Here is a 16036-nt window from a genome sequence, read left to right on the forward strand (position 1 = left end):
GGCTGGAGAGCGAGGCTGGTCCGTCACAGCAGATGTGCTTCCTTTCAATCACCGGCCACATGTGAGAGGCCACACAAGATGGCCGCCGCGCCCACGGCGCTTTCATGTCCAGGGATGACGACAAAAAAGAAACGGCCTCGTGGATGAAAACCAGACTCTCAGAACTAATCAGGGATGAGGGTTTCCCCAGCTTAACCTCGCCCCATATTTCACTCTCTGTGATCCTACACCTTACACTGTTTAACTGGATCAATTAGGGAAAGCCACTGCAAACAAAGGCAGCTTTAATCACCAAGTAAGCCGACGGGATTGTGGCCCCCGGGCGCCAGTCCTGGACATACAATGTAAAGTGGTTTTGAGTTACAGTATCAGTGCTGCCCGTGCCATCTGATCTGAAACAGCACGAAGACAAATACAAAAGAACACACTGTCAGTGTGAGCAAGGCATTATGGGAATGCCAGGTCCTCCACTGCAGTGAGAGAGTGTGACTGGATAAGAACACCTGCGAGGAAAGTGAGGTAAAATGCCCAAGTAATTGACAAATCACGTTATAATCGATGCCTCTGTGCAAACCAGCGTGCCTGTGACTGTTTTTTCTCCATTAAATGATATTTGGACATTTTTGCTGGAAGGTGTTCTTGTTCCAATCTGAGACGCATCCAAAAATAAAATTATAATCTAAATTTTTAATTGTAGTGATTAGCCCTGGTACTGCAGAGCCACAGGCCCGGCCGGGTTTCATTCCTACTCTGCGTTTATCTGAGGGACTGAAGCAGCTAAGTGACCGTTATCTCACCTAGTCCGGTTTCAAGGGTCCAAACCGGTTACTTATTTAAAGCCAAAAAGAGCCGGCTGATCCATTGGCTCCCCAGAACCAGGGTAGGGGGCCAGAGGGAAAATAAAACCATGGATGGAGTGCTCTAAAAAGGGCACACACTCAAGAAGCTCTTACAGAGTTCTATGAGTGTTCATTGATCGGAGCGCAGGTCGACCGGCCTGTGACCGTTTCATTTCCAGTGTCCGTGGATTCCGCCTGGACCTGCTTCACTCAGCTCCAGCTACACAGGGCTGAACGTCACGGTCAGCCTGAATCCAGCCGCTCCCTGCGGGCCGCTGTGTGAGCGTGAAACAGCCCCGCCGTCACCGTGCTAACCAGCGCACCGCAGAAGGGTATTCAGACACTCAAAGCTGGGGTCTGTGATCGATATGCCGGGCCTGGTTTTTCACGATCAGAGTGGCGGTGTGTTTTGGAGGATCTCCCGCTGCGACTCCAGACGGACGAATATGCGGCAGTCGCCAGAGCTGCCTCCACGCGCACCGTACCGCCGTCTGTCTGCGCTCTGAGGCCAGAGCTCTGGACGGCGAAAGCCTTTATTGATCCGAGTGAGCTGTGCTTCAGGATAAGCAGCACGCCGCCGTCGTGCGTCGGGCCCGGCCTGTTCTGAAAGAAGCTTCCGGAAGGTAGAGCGCTCGCATGTGCTCAGGTGTTCCTCTGTGCTCCAGCAATATGGCCGCTTCCATCTCTGTCAGTTACCAGCTGGGGCGCATAAGCATTAATTACAGCACTGTGAACCGTGTGAAAGGACTTTACTTCCTCTTAGCAAGTGGCACACAATGCCAGGTGATATCCCAGGGAAAAATACAGCAAACGGCGGTTGACAATGTGAAAGGCTGACATGGTGCCAGAGAGCAGAAAGTTCAGCAATTTGAAACATCCCCAAAACAAGATGGTACAGGACAGTTGCATGAGCCTGTATGTTATAGCATGTCCAACACCTGAGCTCAAATGTTCATGCAGAGGCAGCAAGCACGCCCCCAACTGAAACGCACACATATATACGCATGCATGCACACAAATGCACGCACACACACGCATAGTTGCAAGCACGCACATACACACATGCGTGAACCCGCCACACACACACACACACACACACACACACACACACACACACACACACACACACACACACACAATACTCACATACACACATACACACATACACACATACACACATACACACACACACACAATACACACATACACACATACACACACACACACACACACACACACACAATACTCACATACACACATACACACATACACACATACACACACACACACACAATACTCACATACACACATACACACATGCGTGAACCCGCCACACACACACACACACACACACACACACACACACACACATACACACATACACACACACACACACACACACACACACACACACACACATACACACATACACACATACACACATACACACACACAGTATGATATGAAAGGATGTGGTGCCCCAAGTCAATCTACCTGCAGTTACACAGCCCTGATGGTGAAGAAACATCTTAGCCTATTAAAAAGAGCCATGACAGCTGGAATCGAGAATAAGGAGGTGGAGTGAGATTTTTCCTGGATACAATCATGCTGTGTTAATGTTGGCATCTACACTGGGGTGGAAATCATTTCGGTTGAGGGGTCAGTGCTCTGAAGACAGAGACAGACGACTGCAAAGAGACATTATAACCACCTGAACAGCCTGTACTCACAGTCCTGAAGCCCAATCATAATCATTCCCAGACTGAGGGGACAGGCGGGCAAAAAGGCTGCGTCCTCAGATCAAGTCGAGACTACACCCGAAACAGCAACAGACGGCTACGTGTTACTGCGTCTGAGGCATTCAGATTGAATAAATCTCTAGAAATCAAAGGCGTTTGTTTGTGCTGATCATAACCCAGCAAGGGAAGAAAATGTAGGTTTAGAGAGAGGATTGCCATCTAGTCACTTTCTTCATGTTGCAATTACATTGCAGCAGCAGTGTGGTTCTGCTGCAACATACAGCCGGAGGATGCAGCGCAGATTCAGGACAAACCAAACCTGACCTGCCTGAAGAGTGAGGGAGAAACATAAAAAAGCTCAACACAAACACTAAGGCTGGGAGACCAGCTACGAAGCCCAAATTGGTATGCATGTAAAATAAAAACTTGAAGGCAAACCTGGTTTCTTCACTACACTGAAAGAGAGCCACGTAACCAACAGCAAATGGGCAGGACTATTGGCTGGGACACCAGACCTTTGATGCACATATCACTCACACTCACACACACACACACACAGACACGCACACACACACACACACACACACACACACACACACACACACACACACGCGCACACACATGCACGCACACAGGCACGCACACACACAGGCACACACACACACACACACACACACACACAGGCGTGCACACACATGGGCGTGCACACACACACAGGCGCGCACACACACACAGGCACACACACAGGCACACACACACACACAGAAATCATTCCCGCAGCATGCAAAGGGAAAATAAAGGAGGATACATACACTAGGGATGGGGATAACCTGGACCTGGTCACACTGGAGAATCAAACAAAGAGACAGAGAAAATGAAAACCATAAAAGGAGAAAGGACAAATGGACACATAGCGAACAGTGAACAGTACGACACTCACAGAACAGTGCACAACAGTACGACACTCACAGAACAGTGCACAACAGTACGACGCTCACAGAACAGTGGCACACACTGCACACTAAAAGACACGGTGACTTCACACAAAGGCTGCTGTTCCTCCAGCTCAGTTTCAGCTCTTCAGACGGAGAAAGGAGCATTCAGGTGCTCCTCAACTGTGAGGGTCAAACTCAAATAATGCTGTTTCTTTCAATGTATTGTTGCTTCAGAGAAAATAAAAAAACATGGCATAAATAATATAAATATATTTGAAAAAAATCTATCAAAATCTATCACCTCTATCACTTGAGGTGAATGACCAATCATTATCCATTTCTTGCCATCTTGTTTCAGAGGCTGCAGCCTGACTTTAAACAGGCTTGGAAAACAAGGGCAACCATACAAACATACTGCACCACACAGGAACTCTGCTGGTCCTTTATGCAGTGCATTTGAAAAATGCACACACACACACCCACACACACACAGACACACACATACACACATACACACACACACCTCGGATGGATTAAGGTGCTGTTCTTCACAGCAGCAAGTTAAGAATGGGAGTCATAAGCCTCTGCACCATGCACATTGGTGTGTGTGTGTGTGTGTGTGTGTGTGTGTGCGTGTGTGTGCGTGTGCGGCTGTGTCTGCGGGTGTGTGTATTCTGAATCCAGAGGTATGAACCCTGCTGCTCATTCCGACGGGATGGTCCGAACAGAACAAGAGCAGAAGCCCTGTCCCAGCTCTCCGTCCCAAGACAAAAACAAGCATCGCAATCCGTGTGTGTACTGTAGGCGTCACGGTGTGTGTGGACAGGAGCGTGTAAGTGGGGCGTCTGTGTGTGTGTTCGGCTCCCCTGAACAAGAGCAGGTGTGAGCTGTAAACAGGCCTCCAGGACCGGAGACACATGCACTTTTGGGAAAACTTAACTTGGAGACATCACTTATTCATGCTCCCAGCAGAGAGTGCATCCTCAGGAGCTAGTGAGGGCTAACCGCTACCCTTGCTAAAAGGGAGGGTGATGGAGATGATCACCTGTTGGTGGGCGCTTCAGTAATATAATTCAAACTAACAATAAAGCTTGTTCTGGCTGGCACATGAATAATTCATGGCTGTCGAGTGGCTGTTCCTTTTCTGGTGCTGAGCGAGTTGCAGAGCAGGGTGACGTGCTCGTATTGATTTTTCCCATCAGGCTGTGTGCTATTTTTACCCGATGGTTCATCTGGTTCACTCTGAATATTTGCCGAGAGGCCCGAGGACAGTACATGCACAGCTCTGAGGTATTTGGCTGAAGACAAGGCCTTGTGAACGCAAGTGAAAACCTGGAGTCTTTATTTTATTTATTTTTTAACAGGCCCCAATGTTTTCACACTGCGGCTGACATCTAGAACTCTTGACAGTGATGACCTCTTACTTGTTTCAGTACTAGTTCTGCTTTTCCTTAGTACTGAGTTAGTACCATTTCCCCACCGTAAAGTTAGCACTGTAGCACTCCGTTAGCCCTGTTCCCCTAGCACTCCGTTAGCCCTGTTCCCCTAGCACTCCGTTAGCACTGTTTCCCTAGCACTGTTTCCCAAGCACTCCGTTAGCACTGTTTCCCTTGCACTCCATTAGCACCGTTTCCCTAGCACTCCGTTAGCCCTGTTCCCCTAGCACTCCGTTAGCACTGTTTCCCTAGCACTCCATTAGCCCTGTTTCCTTAGCACTGTTTCCCTAGCACTCCGTTAGCACTGTTTCCCTAGCACTCTGTTAGCCCTGTTTCCTTAGTACTGTGTTAGCACTGTTTCCCCAGCACTCCATTAGCCCTGTTCCCCTAGCACTCCGATAGCCCTGTTTCCCTAGCACTCTGTTAGCCCTGTTTCCTTAGCACTGTTTCCCTAGCACTCCATTAGCCCTGTTTCCCTAGCACTCCGTTAGCCCTGTTTCCTTAGCACTGTGTTAGCCCTGTTTCCCTAGCACTGTTTCCCTAGTGCTGCGTTAGCCCTGTGTTTCCCTAGCGCTGGTAAGTCTCAGTGAGGCGCTGTGCTCTGGGGGGAGCTGTTCTCTATAAAGGCCTCAGAGAGCTCTGAGAGAGCCCTGCACAGCACCCTGCCAGGGCTGGGCTCTGTTACACATCACAGAGCCGTCAGTGTGTGAGGGGGGTGAGATACCCAGACAGGGCCATCCATCATTTAGGACATGGACAAGGCCTCGTTTTATGGGGACCAGAGAACGCCCAGTACTTTCCGTGGAGAGTGTGTGTGTCTGTGTGTGCGAGCGCGCTCGAGTAATCCAGGCAGAATTTGGGACATGAGCCGACCCAGTCTGGGCCTGGCAGGTACACAGTCTCAAGAGTTCAACGGGTTCAGAAACGCTGGAAAATTTGTGTGGTATTGACTGACGACTTGGTGCTTGGACCGTGTGCAAGAGCTGAACAAAAAAACAATTGTATCTAACTGAAATGGAAAAACAAAAATAGTTTAAAACTGCATGTGAAATCACATTTTTGCTACCACACATACAACTCATACTGTGAGTACAAAATGAACATGCAATCATCTTTCAAACATCTTTAACCACTTTTACATATTACTCAGATGTAAGCAGTCTTTGGCATACATTCCTACTGGTGATGTCATTCAGACACACTAGCCTATTGGTGATGTCATTCACACACACCAGAGCCTACTGGTGATGTCATTCAGACACACTAGCCTATAGGTGATGTCATTCTCTCTCACACAGACACACACAGACACACACACATATACACACAGACACACACAGACACACACACTCCAGCCTGTTGGTGACGCACTTTGGACGGCTCACCTTAGGAACAGTCCCATTCTCCTCCACAGGTGGTGGTAGGGAGCTGGTGTTGTTGTTGGTGGAGGGAGGTTCCACATTGTAGTCACGGAAACAGCAAAAGAAGGCGCTGAAGAAACTTCTGTTTCGCTGCTTCTTTAAGCTGCTGTTTGACTGGGAAACTGAAATCAAGCAAAAAAAACAAAAGCAATATCACTATCCCTGCAGGGCAAACACACGCACACAGGCTGGCTTTTCATATGCGTTTCGTCTAAAGACAACACAACACGAGCGTTTTTACTTAATAAAACCGCAGCGATTGCCCATATTTCCAAAACTGTCATCTGCCAATGTTTGGCAGGAAGCAGCAGCCACACTCTGCCGCACGTTGCTGTGGTAACGCAGCACCCTTTGCACCTTCTGCCAGCACCTGGGCTTCTGTCTTTCTGGAATTACCACCTCTGACACACCCAGGTTATAAAAGCACGGCCGTACACAGTCACATTAAACTTTCAGGAGGTGGAAACACCCCGCTCACTCCCGCTGATGGCAGGGAGGCAGTTTATTAGCACGCTGACAGGTGGCAGAGTGGATTTACAGCACCCAGACGACGAGAGGCTATGGTTCGGAGATGGATTCGTTGCAGGTCACGGAGCAAGTTATGCCTTTCGGATGGAGCCTTGAATTGTGCCTCGGCGAACTTGAAATCCACTCCTGCACCTTAATAAACTGCCCCAATACCTTACCAGCCCTCACCTTCCCTGGCCCAGAACCTGACCAAACTGCCCCTGCACCTAACCAAAATGCCTAAACACCTTCCCAAAATGTCAAGGCACCCTACCAAGCTGCCCCAGGATCTTACCAAAATGCCAAAAGACCTTGACAAAATGTCACAGCACCCTACCAAACTGCCCCAGCACCCTGCCAAACTGCCCCAGCACCCTGCCAAACTCTCCGCCCCAGCGCCACGTTACTGCCCGTCAGCTTTTTCAGGCCCACACGCAGGCAGCACAGCTGGCCAAGAGACACCACCATTTGAAATAAATGGACACGTAGCCTGCAGAAACAAGGGTGGCAGAGTGCTCCAAGAGCACCCAACCGTGCAATTACAGTGTGTCACCGCCCGTCTAACGGCCTGCTCCATCCTCTGCCTCCCAAAACCGCATTAACACAGCCATCGGCCTCAGTACGAACATCACCCTCAGTACCAACACAGCCATCACCCTCAGTACGAACATAACCCTCAGTACCAACACAGCCATCACCCTCAGTACAAACACAGCCATCACCCTCAGTACAAACACAGCCATCACCCTCAGTACAAACACAGCCATCACCCTCAGTACGAACATCATCCTCAATACCAACACAGCCATCACCCTCAGTACAAACACAGCCATCACCCTCAGTACGAACATCACCCTCAATACAATCACAGCCATCGGCCTCAGTACGAACACAGCCATCACCCTCAGTACAAACACAGCCATCACCCTCAGTACGACAACTTCAGCACACAGGGCCGGCAGCCATTTTCACCACGCTACCAACCGAGGAGAGAAGGCGTTCACTGTACCAAGCATTTAGCACTGATCTGTCCTGGGCCCTTTCACTGGAGGCAAGCTCAACTTCCTCCAGTGTGCACCGTCTGACACAAGTCAGATCTCCGATTTCTGTGAGCTTTAACTTTCAAAAGATTACCGCTTTAGACTGCAGAAGAATGAAAAAAATATCTAGGAGGTTCAGATATCCCCCAAGGCTAATAAAAATGATTCTGACGGGCCATAAACTGCACAGGGCTGTGGTCGTAAACGTCACACGTCTCCAGAGCTCAGAGTGCCGGGGTCACCGGCCCCCAGCGGCCGGCAGCGCGTCCTGTCCGTCAGCGCAACAGCCGGGGCGCGGCCTGGAAAGGACGTGACGCCAGCCTCAAAAATAGCCGCCGCCCCGGGGGGTCCGCGGACCCTCCTGCCGCAGGGAGAGGATACAGCGCCGTTTCCTCCCATTTTAAACCGCCGCCATCCGAGAAGACCGCGCCTGACCTCTCGTGTCAACAGCCGGGCCTGGAACAACAGGGCCGGGGACGGGACCTGCAGGGTGTTTTCCCAGGGCGTTATGGGCTTAAAACGCGCCGCGTCTCTGCGGAGAGTTCCGCAGCTCCCGTAATGCACGGCAACAGAGCGCTTTCAAGCAGGCTCGTTTCGGGAAGCCTAAAACCTCGCCGAGATAAATCAGCTCCCGAGAAGGAGAAGGTCTTCCAGCAGCCATTAATCTCTCACAAAATGCATTTGTGTTCTGCAATAATTTTTCTTAAAATGTTTCTTTGAAAGGGACACACACACACACACACACACACACACACACACACACAGAGTTGGCCTCAGTCTGTACTGAATGGGGTTTGGGAACTTGTTTTTAAACATCACATCCCTTAAGGTATAATTAGCAATAACGGTGCTAGCATTGAGCACAGTGGAAACACAGATTTAAAGCGCTACTTAAACCAGTTATTCAGATTTTATTTCCTTTGTCCTGGTCAAAAGAGAAATTCTATAACAATAGAAAGACAAGCCCATTGTTACAATTCCCTGCCGTTGTAATAACAGCAGCACCCGTTTATAGCATTCAGCAGTGGCAGGGCTATCAATACACTGAGACAGGAAGCTTTGATGCAAAACTACTGTCCCCCAGCGGAGATCCGACCCCCCTCTATCACCCTACCTCTCAGTCTCTACCTCTAGTCTCTGCCTGTCTTTAACAGCTGGGAAAAAAACGCAAAAACCATGTTGAAAACCGTCTTCCCCCCCCGACATTACATCCACAAGAAAATCTGTAGTTCTCTGAGCCAAACTTTCCCAACACCCACCTGCAGACCCAGCAGCGACAGGAAAATGAATTATAAAATATAAAATATATAAATAAATAAAAACGAATCACATTTTTCTGATTTGCTGTTGCTGTTGAACACCGGGGCTTCAGACCATCGGCCTGCATTCATCTGGACAGGGGCCAACTGAAAAGGCATTAAGGCCAGGCCCTCAGAGTGATTAAAGGGGGTTCTCCTGAATCAGGGCCATGGTAAACAGATCAGTGCTGGCTGAAAGCATCTACTCTTCTGACAGACTGACCTCAGATCAGCTTCCTGTCAGACGTTACCATTGCCATGTTTACCACGCACAGCAGCAGCAGTCCTAATAACAAAATCTGTTTAAACAGGCCTATGTTTAACTCGCTCCCAAACACAGTCATCCGTAATTATTCCAGCTGTTCACCCACTTTCCTACTGCTGACGGTAATCACAGTGCGGTGATGCACAGAAGTACAGACTACAGCACGCCATTGTCTATCAGTTACCGTGGTTTGTGTGACAAAAATCCACCAACTCCCAATTGAATGCAAACCCCCCCCCACAGTCCCGAAAGCATTTCTTGCGTGTCACGCCTGTGTTCACAAACGCACGCTTCACAGAGTGCGGTGGTACCAGCGTCACACGTGTGTTCACACAAACGCACGCTTCACAGAGTGTGGTGGTACCAGTGTCACGCGTGTGTTCACAGAGTGTGTTCACAGAGTGCGGTCAGCGCTAATTATAACCGTGGCGCCCTGACCTGGGACCGGGGCCGAGGGGCTGAGCGGGAGGCTGAAGTCATCGCCGAAGCGGGGGCTTTAAAAATAGAGACGTGGAAAAAAACAAAAACCCACCAGACCCCCCCCGCCCCGCCGTCCGTGATTGGCCCGCAGTGGCTCCATTTTGTTGGCTGGCTGGGTTTTCCCGCGCAACACGGCAGGCAGGGAGAGCGAGAGAAGGAGGAGGAGGAGGGGGGCGGGAAGTCTCAGCCAATACCAGGCCTCCATTCTTCTCCCTCCCCCTCCAGGCTCCCGAAACAACTCCCCCTGCTCCCCCCCCTCCCCCCTACCTTTCCCCAACCCGATGCAAACAACCACACTGTGGCTTACATCAGCCAGGCGTACAGAGCGCCCCCCCCCACCCCCCACACATGGGCAGGCTTCCTCTCAGCCCTCCCCCACACCCGCCCTGGGCCCCCGCAGAGACAGGGCCGTGGCCTCGCTCACTCGCTCCACCACACTGTCCACTCCGGTCCCCCGCCTGACACTTATCGCCCGGGAAACCGTCCAAGTCCAGGGCATGACTGCACAATCTGCGATACACGTCCCTGCCCGAGTCTAGTCTGTTATGCTCTTGCTGAGGGAGAGATCCCTGCCCCATTCTAGTCTGTAATGCTCTTGCAGAGGGAGAGATCCCTGCCCCATTCTAGTCTGTTATGCTCTCGCTGAGGGAGAGATCCCTGCTCCATTCGAGTCTGTTATGCTCTCGCTGAGGGAGAGATCCCTGCTCCATTCGAGTCTGTTATGCTCTTGCTGAGGGAGAGATCCCTGCTCCATTCGAGTCTGTTATGCTCTCGCTGAGGGAGAGATCCCTGCTCCATTCGAGTCTGTTATGCTCTTGCTGAGGGAGAGATCCCTGCTCCATTCTAGTCTGTTATGCTCTCGCTGAGGGAGAGATCCCTGCCACACTGTCTAATATCATAAGAGGGGGGGTATTCACTCCATTTGTCCTGCATTCTTACAGTCTTTTGTTATCATGCCTATAGAACCTGTTCATGGGCCCGGCATCTCACCAATCACACTGCAGTATTTGAAAGAGTGGAGTAAATGAGCAGGCCAGAGTCCTGCAGGTCCAGTTCTGCACACGGTCAGTACTGCACGTTATGTTTCCCTCCCAAACGATCACGGTGCCAAAGGAACGGCAGTCCAGCGCTGAAAATAAACGGCATTCTGAAAACTGAATGTTAGCACTGACAGCACACTCAGGACTGAGGGCTGAATGTTAGCGCTGACAGCACACTCAGGACTGAGGGCTGAATGTTAGCGCTGACAGCACACTCAGGACTGAGGGCTGAATGTTAGCGCTGACAGCACACTCAGGACTGAGGGCTGAATGTTAGCGCTGACAGCACACTCAGGACTGAGGGCTGAATGTTAGCGCTGACAGCACACTCAGGACTGAGGGCTGAATGTTAGCGCTGACAGCAGGCTCAGGACTGAGGGCTGAATGTTAGCGCTGACAGCACACTCAGGACTGAGGGCTGAATGTTAGCGCTGACAGCAGGCTCAGGAGCGTTGAGGCTCCGATGGGAAGATGATCCGCGGTGCGTGTTTTTATTCTGACAGAAATAAGCGAAGAGTTCAGCCGAGCACTGCTCTCAGGTTTCAGACCCACTCGCCGCTATCTTTAGACTCTCAGAGCGATCGCCCTGACCCGCCGGGCTGGGGTCCGCCATCTTGCGGGAAAGCTAAATTCTTTCCGGGTAACTAGCGCGGGGCATGTGGCAGAAGCCCACCCGACGGTCTTCAGGAGAATGGTGGGTACCGTACGGCAAAGAATCTTGGGGTGACTCTTGATAACTGCCTCTCCCTGGCTCCACAAGTATCCTCCACTGCCAGAACCTGCAGGTTCTTTCTGTTCAATATACGCCGCATCCGTCATCTCCTGACGGAGAAAGCCACCCAGCTCCTAGTCCAGGCGCTCGTCATTTCCCGCCTGGATTACTGCAACTCCCTCCTAGCCGGTCTCCCAGCGTGCGCCATCAAGCCCCTCCAGCTGGTCCAGAATGCTGCAGCCCGCTTGATCACCAGTCAGCCCAGGTCGGCTCATGTCACCCCGCTTCTCATTGGCCTCCACTGGCTTCCTATTGCCGCACGCATCCGATTCAAGGCCCTAGTGTTGGCATTTCAGGCTGCCAAGGGGACTGCCCCACATTACATACAATCCCTGATCACTCCCTACTCCCCAGCTAGACCACTCCGGTCTGCCAGCTCTGGTCGCCTTACGATTCCCTCTCTACGGGCACCTGGCGGTCGAGCTGCACGTTCACGCCTGTATTCCGTTCTGGTTCCTCAGTGGTGGAATGACTTGCCTACCACTGTCAGGACAGCAGAATCCCTCCCCCTATTTCGACGCAGACTCAAAACACACCTCTTCAAACTCTACCTTAGTCCTCCCTCCTGACTTACCCCGCCCCCCCTTCTGATACCCCTATCCCTGTCTAACCCCCCCCCAAAAAAAAAAAAAAAAAAAAAAAAAAAAAAAAAAAAAATTGCACTTATGATGACGACTATATGTTTAGAACAGCAGTCCAGGTGTATTTCTCTAGTTCTGGATGTGATGCTTTGACTTGTGGTAGAACCTATGCACTTGTAAGTCGCTTTGGATTAAAAGCGTCTGCCAAATGACTAAAATGTAAATGTAAATGTACTGTTTAAAGCTGTTTAAAGGGGCTGTTTAAAGCTGTTTAAAGGGGCTGTTTAAAGCTGATCTGCAGGGCCCCCTTGTCCTGCACCCCTGGGAAGTACACAGCGTTTCAGCCTGCCGCTGGGCCAGGCCCGGGAACAGCGCGATGGAGGAAGGCCCCGAACCACAAAAAAGGGCGCGCAGAGAGAAATGAGTGGGGGGGGATAAAAGCAGGGAGCAGAAAAAAGAAGGGCAGCACCCAATCAAAACAGCTGCAGGGCTCCCTAAAGGAAACGCAGGAAATTCCCAGAGTTCCTGGCGGGGGAAAAACAATACCGGTGGGCTCGCCGGAGCGAGAGAATGCGCACCGGGCCCCCGTCCTCCACGTTTATTTACAGAGCCCGGCTCGGACAGGGGGAGTTCACACGTGCCGGGTCACGGGAGAGACACCCAGCCTCGGTGGAGAGCCCGCATTCGCAGCGCTTAATAATTCAGACGGAAAAACGCCTCCGGGCTTAAACGACCCCGGCGGTGCCCTCGGGGTTTAAAAGAGGGGCGGCGGCAGCGGAGGGCGGGAGTCAGGGTGTCTGTCCAAGTCGCCGGCGCGGTTAAATATACCGCCGCGGGCCTGCGTGCGGCTGGCCTCGTCCGGGGGGACCGGAGCGCTGCTTTTACGTAACGCCTGAAAGAAGGCTTTCTCTCAGGACGGAGGGGTGAGGGAACGTGGGGCCGCGTTACATAAAGGGCCGCGGGAAACGGGGCGTAGCGCCGCTCACGAACACCGCTCGCTTAGGGTCCGGGCGGCGGACGGCCGCGTCTGCGGTCCCGTCGCCTCCGTGAGATCAATCGCTCGAATCGGCTGTGGGATTTTAGCGTGGGTGTGGGCTGTAAAAAATGTTAAAAATGTTTTTTGTTGACGAATGAATTCCGCTCGCGGGCTCGCAGAATAAGCGTGGCGCGCGCATCCCGGCTCCATGAGCTAATACGGTCCGCAGACAGGACGCGCCGCGAGGAAGCCGCTTAACAGAGCGGCGGCGTTAAACCCACGTCTCGGAGACCGGCGGGCGCTCTGCGGTCAGCGATGACTCACCGGGGCCGGCTGCCGCTCGGCCAACTCTGCGCCCGTGAGCCCTTACGCTCCGTTTCCGCTCTCTCCGCCTCTAAATATAGCGCGGAGCCGCACGCAGGTGCGCGCCGCGCGCTTCAGCCGATCCGCCTCGCATTCCCGCGAAGCCGTCCTCCAGGTCGACGCTCACGCCAGAGGCTCAAGGCCTTCCTCTTTTAGATCATCTCCACGCCAAATCCGTTTATAATCGTTTGTGGTACAAGATCGAATTTCTGAGCAGCTACTTCCTTCTTGTTGCATAGGCACGTCATTGTCAATCGGACGCAGCGAAAACCACCCCTAGGTGTGGACAGAATGACAGACGTGAGATAATGGACCTTATTGTGTTTGCGGCAAGAACTTTCCGGAATTCTTAGCCAGTGATGCCATCTGTGAGAGATGCACCAACAGGCCAGATAACCGTTCACAGTCGGTTGAAATCTTTACCATCTAACACCATCCACTGCCATTTCTGGTCCCCTGTCAGTTATCAAATGCAATTTGATGGGAGGCAGGGCAGCACAGTGGAAGGTTGCTTGACAGGCGACTGTAGAGTTGCTGGTTCACGCCCCCAGAGGGCACACAGAGATGCTGACATGCATCTGGAGAGATGAAGTTTGGCCTCTAAAATCGAAAAAGAAAGAACTTGGACATTGGGCCCTTGAGCAAGGCCCACAACCAAAAAAAAAGAAACAAAAAACTGTTCTCTCCCTCACCTTCCCTCTTACAAATGTTCTCTCTGGCATTTGTCCCAGAGTGTCCTTGCAGAAAAGAAACTGACCTCCCCTGGTTAAATAAAGGATTTAAAAATTTGGCGTCCATTCGAACGACCGACCACAAGCCCCCCTTGGGTCTGAAACTGGAGCTTACACGTGAGGAGAGGGCCCGACTCGGACAGAATGAGGTGCCAACGACAGCGCCTGTCAGTGAAGATAACGGCAGATGGCAGTGATAGGGTGAGCCTTTCCACACCCGTCCAACACCTTCGGAGACGAGTCACGGGATAATGCAGCTACATCCAGGCAGCCAGAGATGAGTCTGCAGGACCAGTGCTCTCATTATCGGAGAAAGCTTTAGCTTGTTCCTTTCCATCCACACTTACCTTCCCCATTCTGCTTCACAGCGGGTGCCACTCAATCAGCACGTACACCATTGTAATGGAAACGTAAGAACATCTCCACAAGGCAGAAAGAGGAGAAGAGAGCCATGGGAAGCCTAATGGTAGCTTTTGAATCTGAGTCCATATGGGCGAGGCCCAGAGAAACCCAAAGTGGGATGCGAGAGAAGGCCTGGGGAGATCTTTGTGCTCCCGGGTTTCCCTGGCGGGGATTTGGGACAGCCAGGCGAGGAAGGAGGGCTCCTCAGAACAGCACACCGTGTGCTGATGAGAGGCAGGGAGAAAGCTGGCGGAAAATAACAAACACCTCCAATTACACGGCACAAAGAGGAGGTCCCAGACAGCCCTCCACAGCGGATAACACCCCGACACACGCCACTACAGGCTACGCGCATCACTCCCTTAAAAAAAAGGATATTAAAAAACTGTATAATGAAGAATTTTCTTCTTTTTTTTTTTTTACATCAATAATAAATTAAAAAACACCACATTCAAATGTACATTCATATTCAAATGAATGTTAAATAAGCTATAGCCAATTGCTTAGAATTATCATTTAAAAGTTGTGAACACATCATAAAATTATGTCTACGGCAGCACGCATTCCGCAGTTATGCTTAACAAGCCATACATGAAACGAGCTACAATTGGCAATAAATAAGCAAAAACACACAGAACGCTGCACCGACATTATGCTAAGGAGTTTGGGTATTCCCATGAACGCACTTCCACCTCCGGTAATGGCTGCCCCTGGGGAGCAGTGAGGGGCCACGGGAGAGCTCCGTTGAGATCTGTGTAGCTTTAGCACGGCCCAGGTTTCGGTTAGGAGGGAAGGCAGAACTGGCCCCTCCAGTTCCTCACGCTTCCGCAACGCGTGGAAATCCACGTCGGCCATTTCACACCTCCTTCCCCCAAATGAACAACTTCAAAGAAAGTTGGCTGCGAAGTGTAGCACCCTTAATTACAATAATATCAGATGCTCTGTGGAAACCTTCGCCAAAACGCGTTACTGCAAATCCAGTTTAGCGTAGCGCCTACCCATGCGCTCCTCAACGCATTCTGCTGACACAGAAAATTGGGTACACATTAATTTTGTGAATGGGGATTTTCACAGAGCACAAACTGTAATTGAAATAAAAGCAGCAGGTGGGCTACTGATCCTGTAACGATGCAAACAAGTAGCCCTAGTTTACCTCTTCAATGTAATGGAGTAAAGACTAAATCTTCCTTCTTTAAGGCCTGATCAGACAG

General features: G+C 51.2%; 1 protein-coding gene across 2 annotated transcripts in view; it reads right to left on the minus strand.

Annotated features, from left to right (window-relative positions):
* LOC133137895 (CTD small phosphatase-like protein) overlaps positions 1 to 16036 on the minus strand; it is a 52006-nt gene that overhangs the window by 11926 nt on the left and 24044 nt on the right. The window contains exons 2-3 of one of the 2 annotated variants that reach the window (XM_061256300.1): positions 6335 to 6492; positions 3391 to 3423 (exon numbers count right to left, since the gene is read on the minus strand). In XM_061256300.1, coding sequence (XP_061112284.1) covers positions 3391 to 3423; positions 6335 to 6492 — 191 coding nt within the window. The remainder of the gene's footprint in view (positions 1 to 3390; positions 3424 to 6334; positions 6493 to 16036) is intronic. The other variant, XM_061256301.1, reaches the window with a different exon arrangement.

The sequence above is a fragment of the Conger conger genome, chromosome 9 (assembly GCF_963514075.1).
Source record: "Conger conger chromosome 9, fConCon1.1, whole genome shotgun sequence".
In the NCBI taxonomy this organism is placed as follows: Eukaryota; Metazoa; Chordata; class Actinopteri; order Anguilliformes; family Congridae; genus Conger; species Conger conger.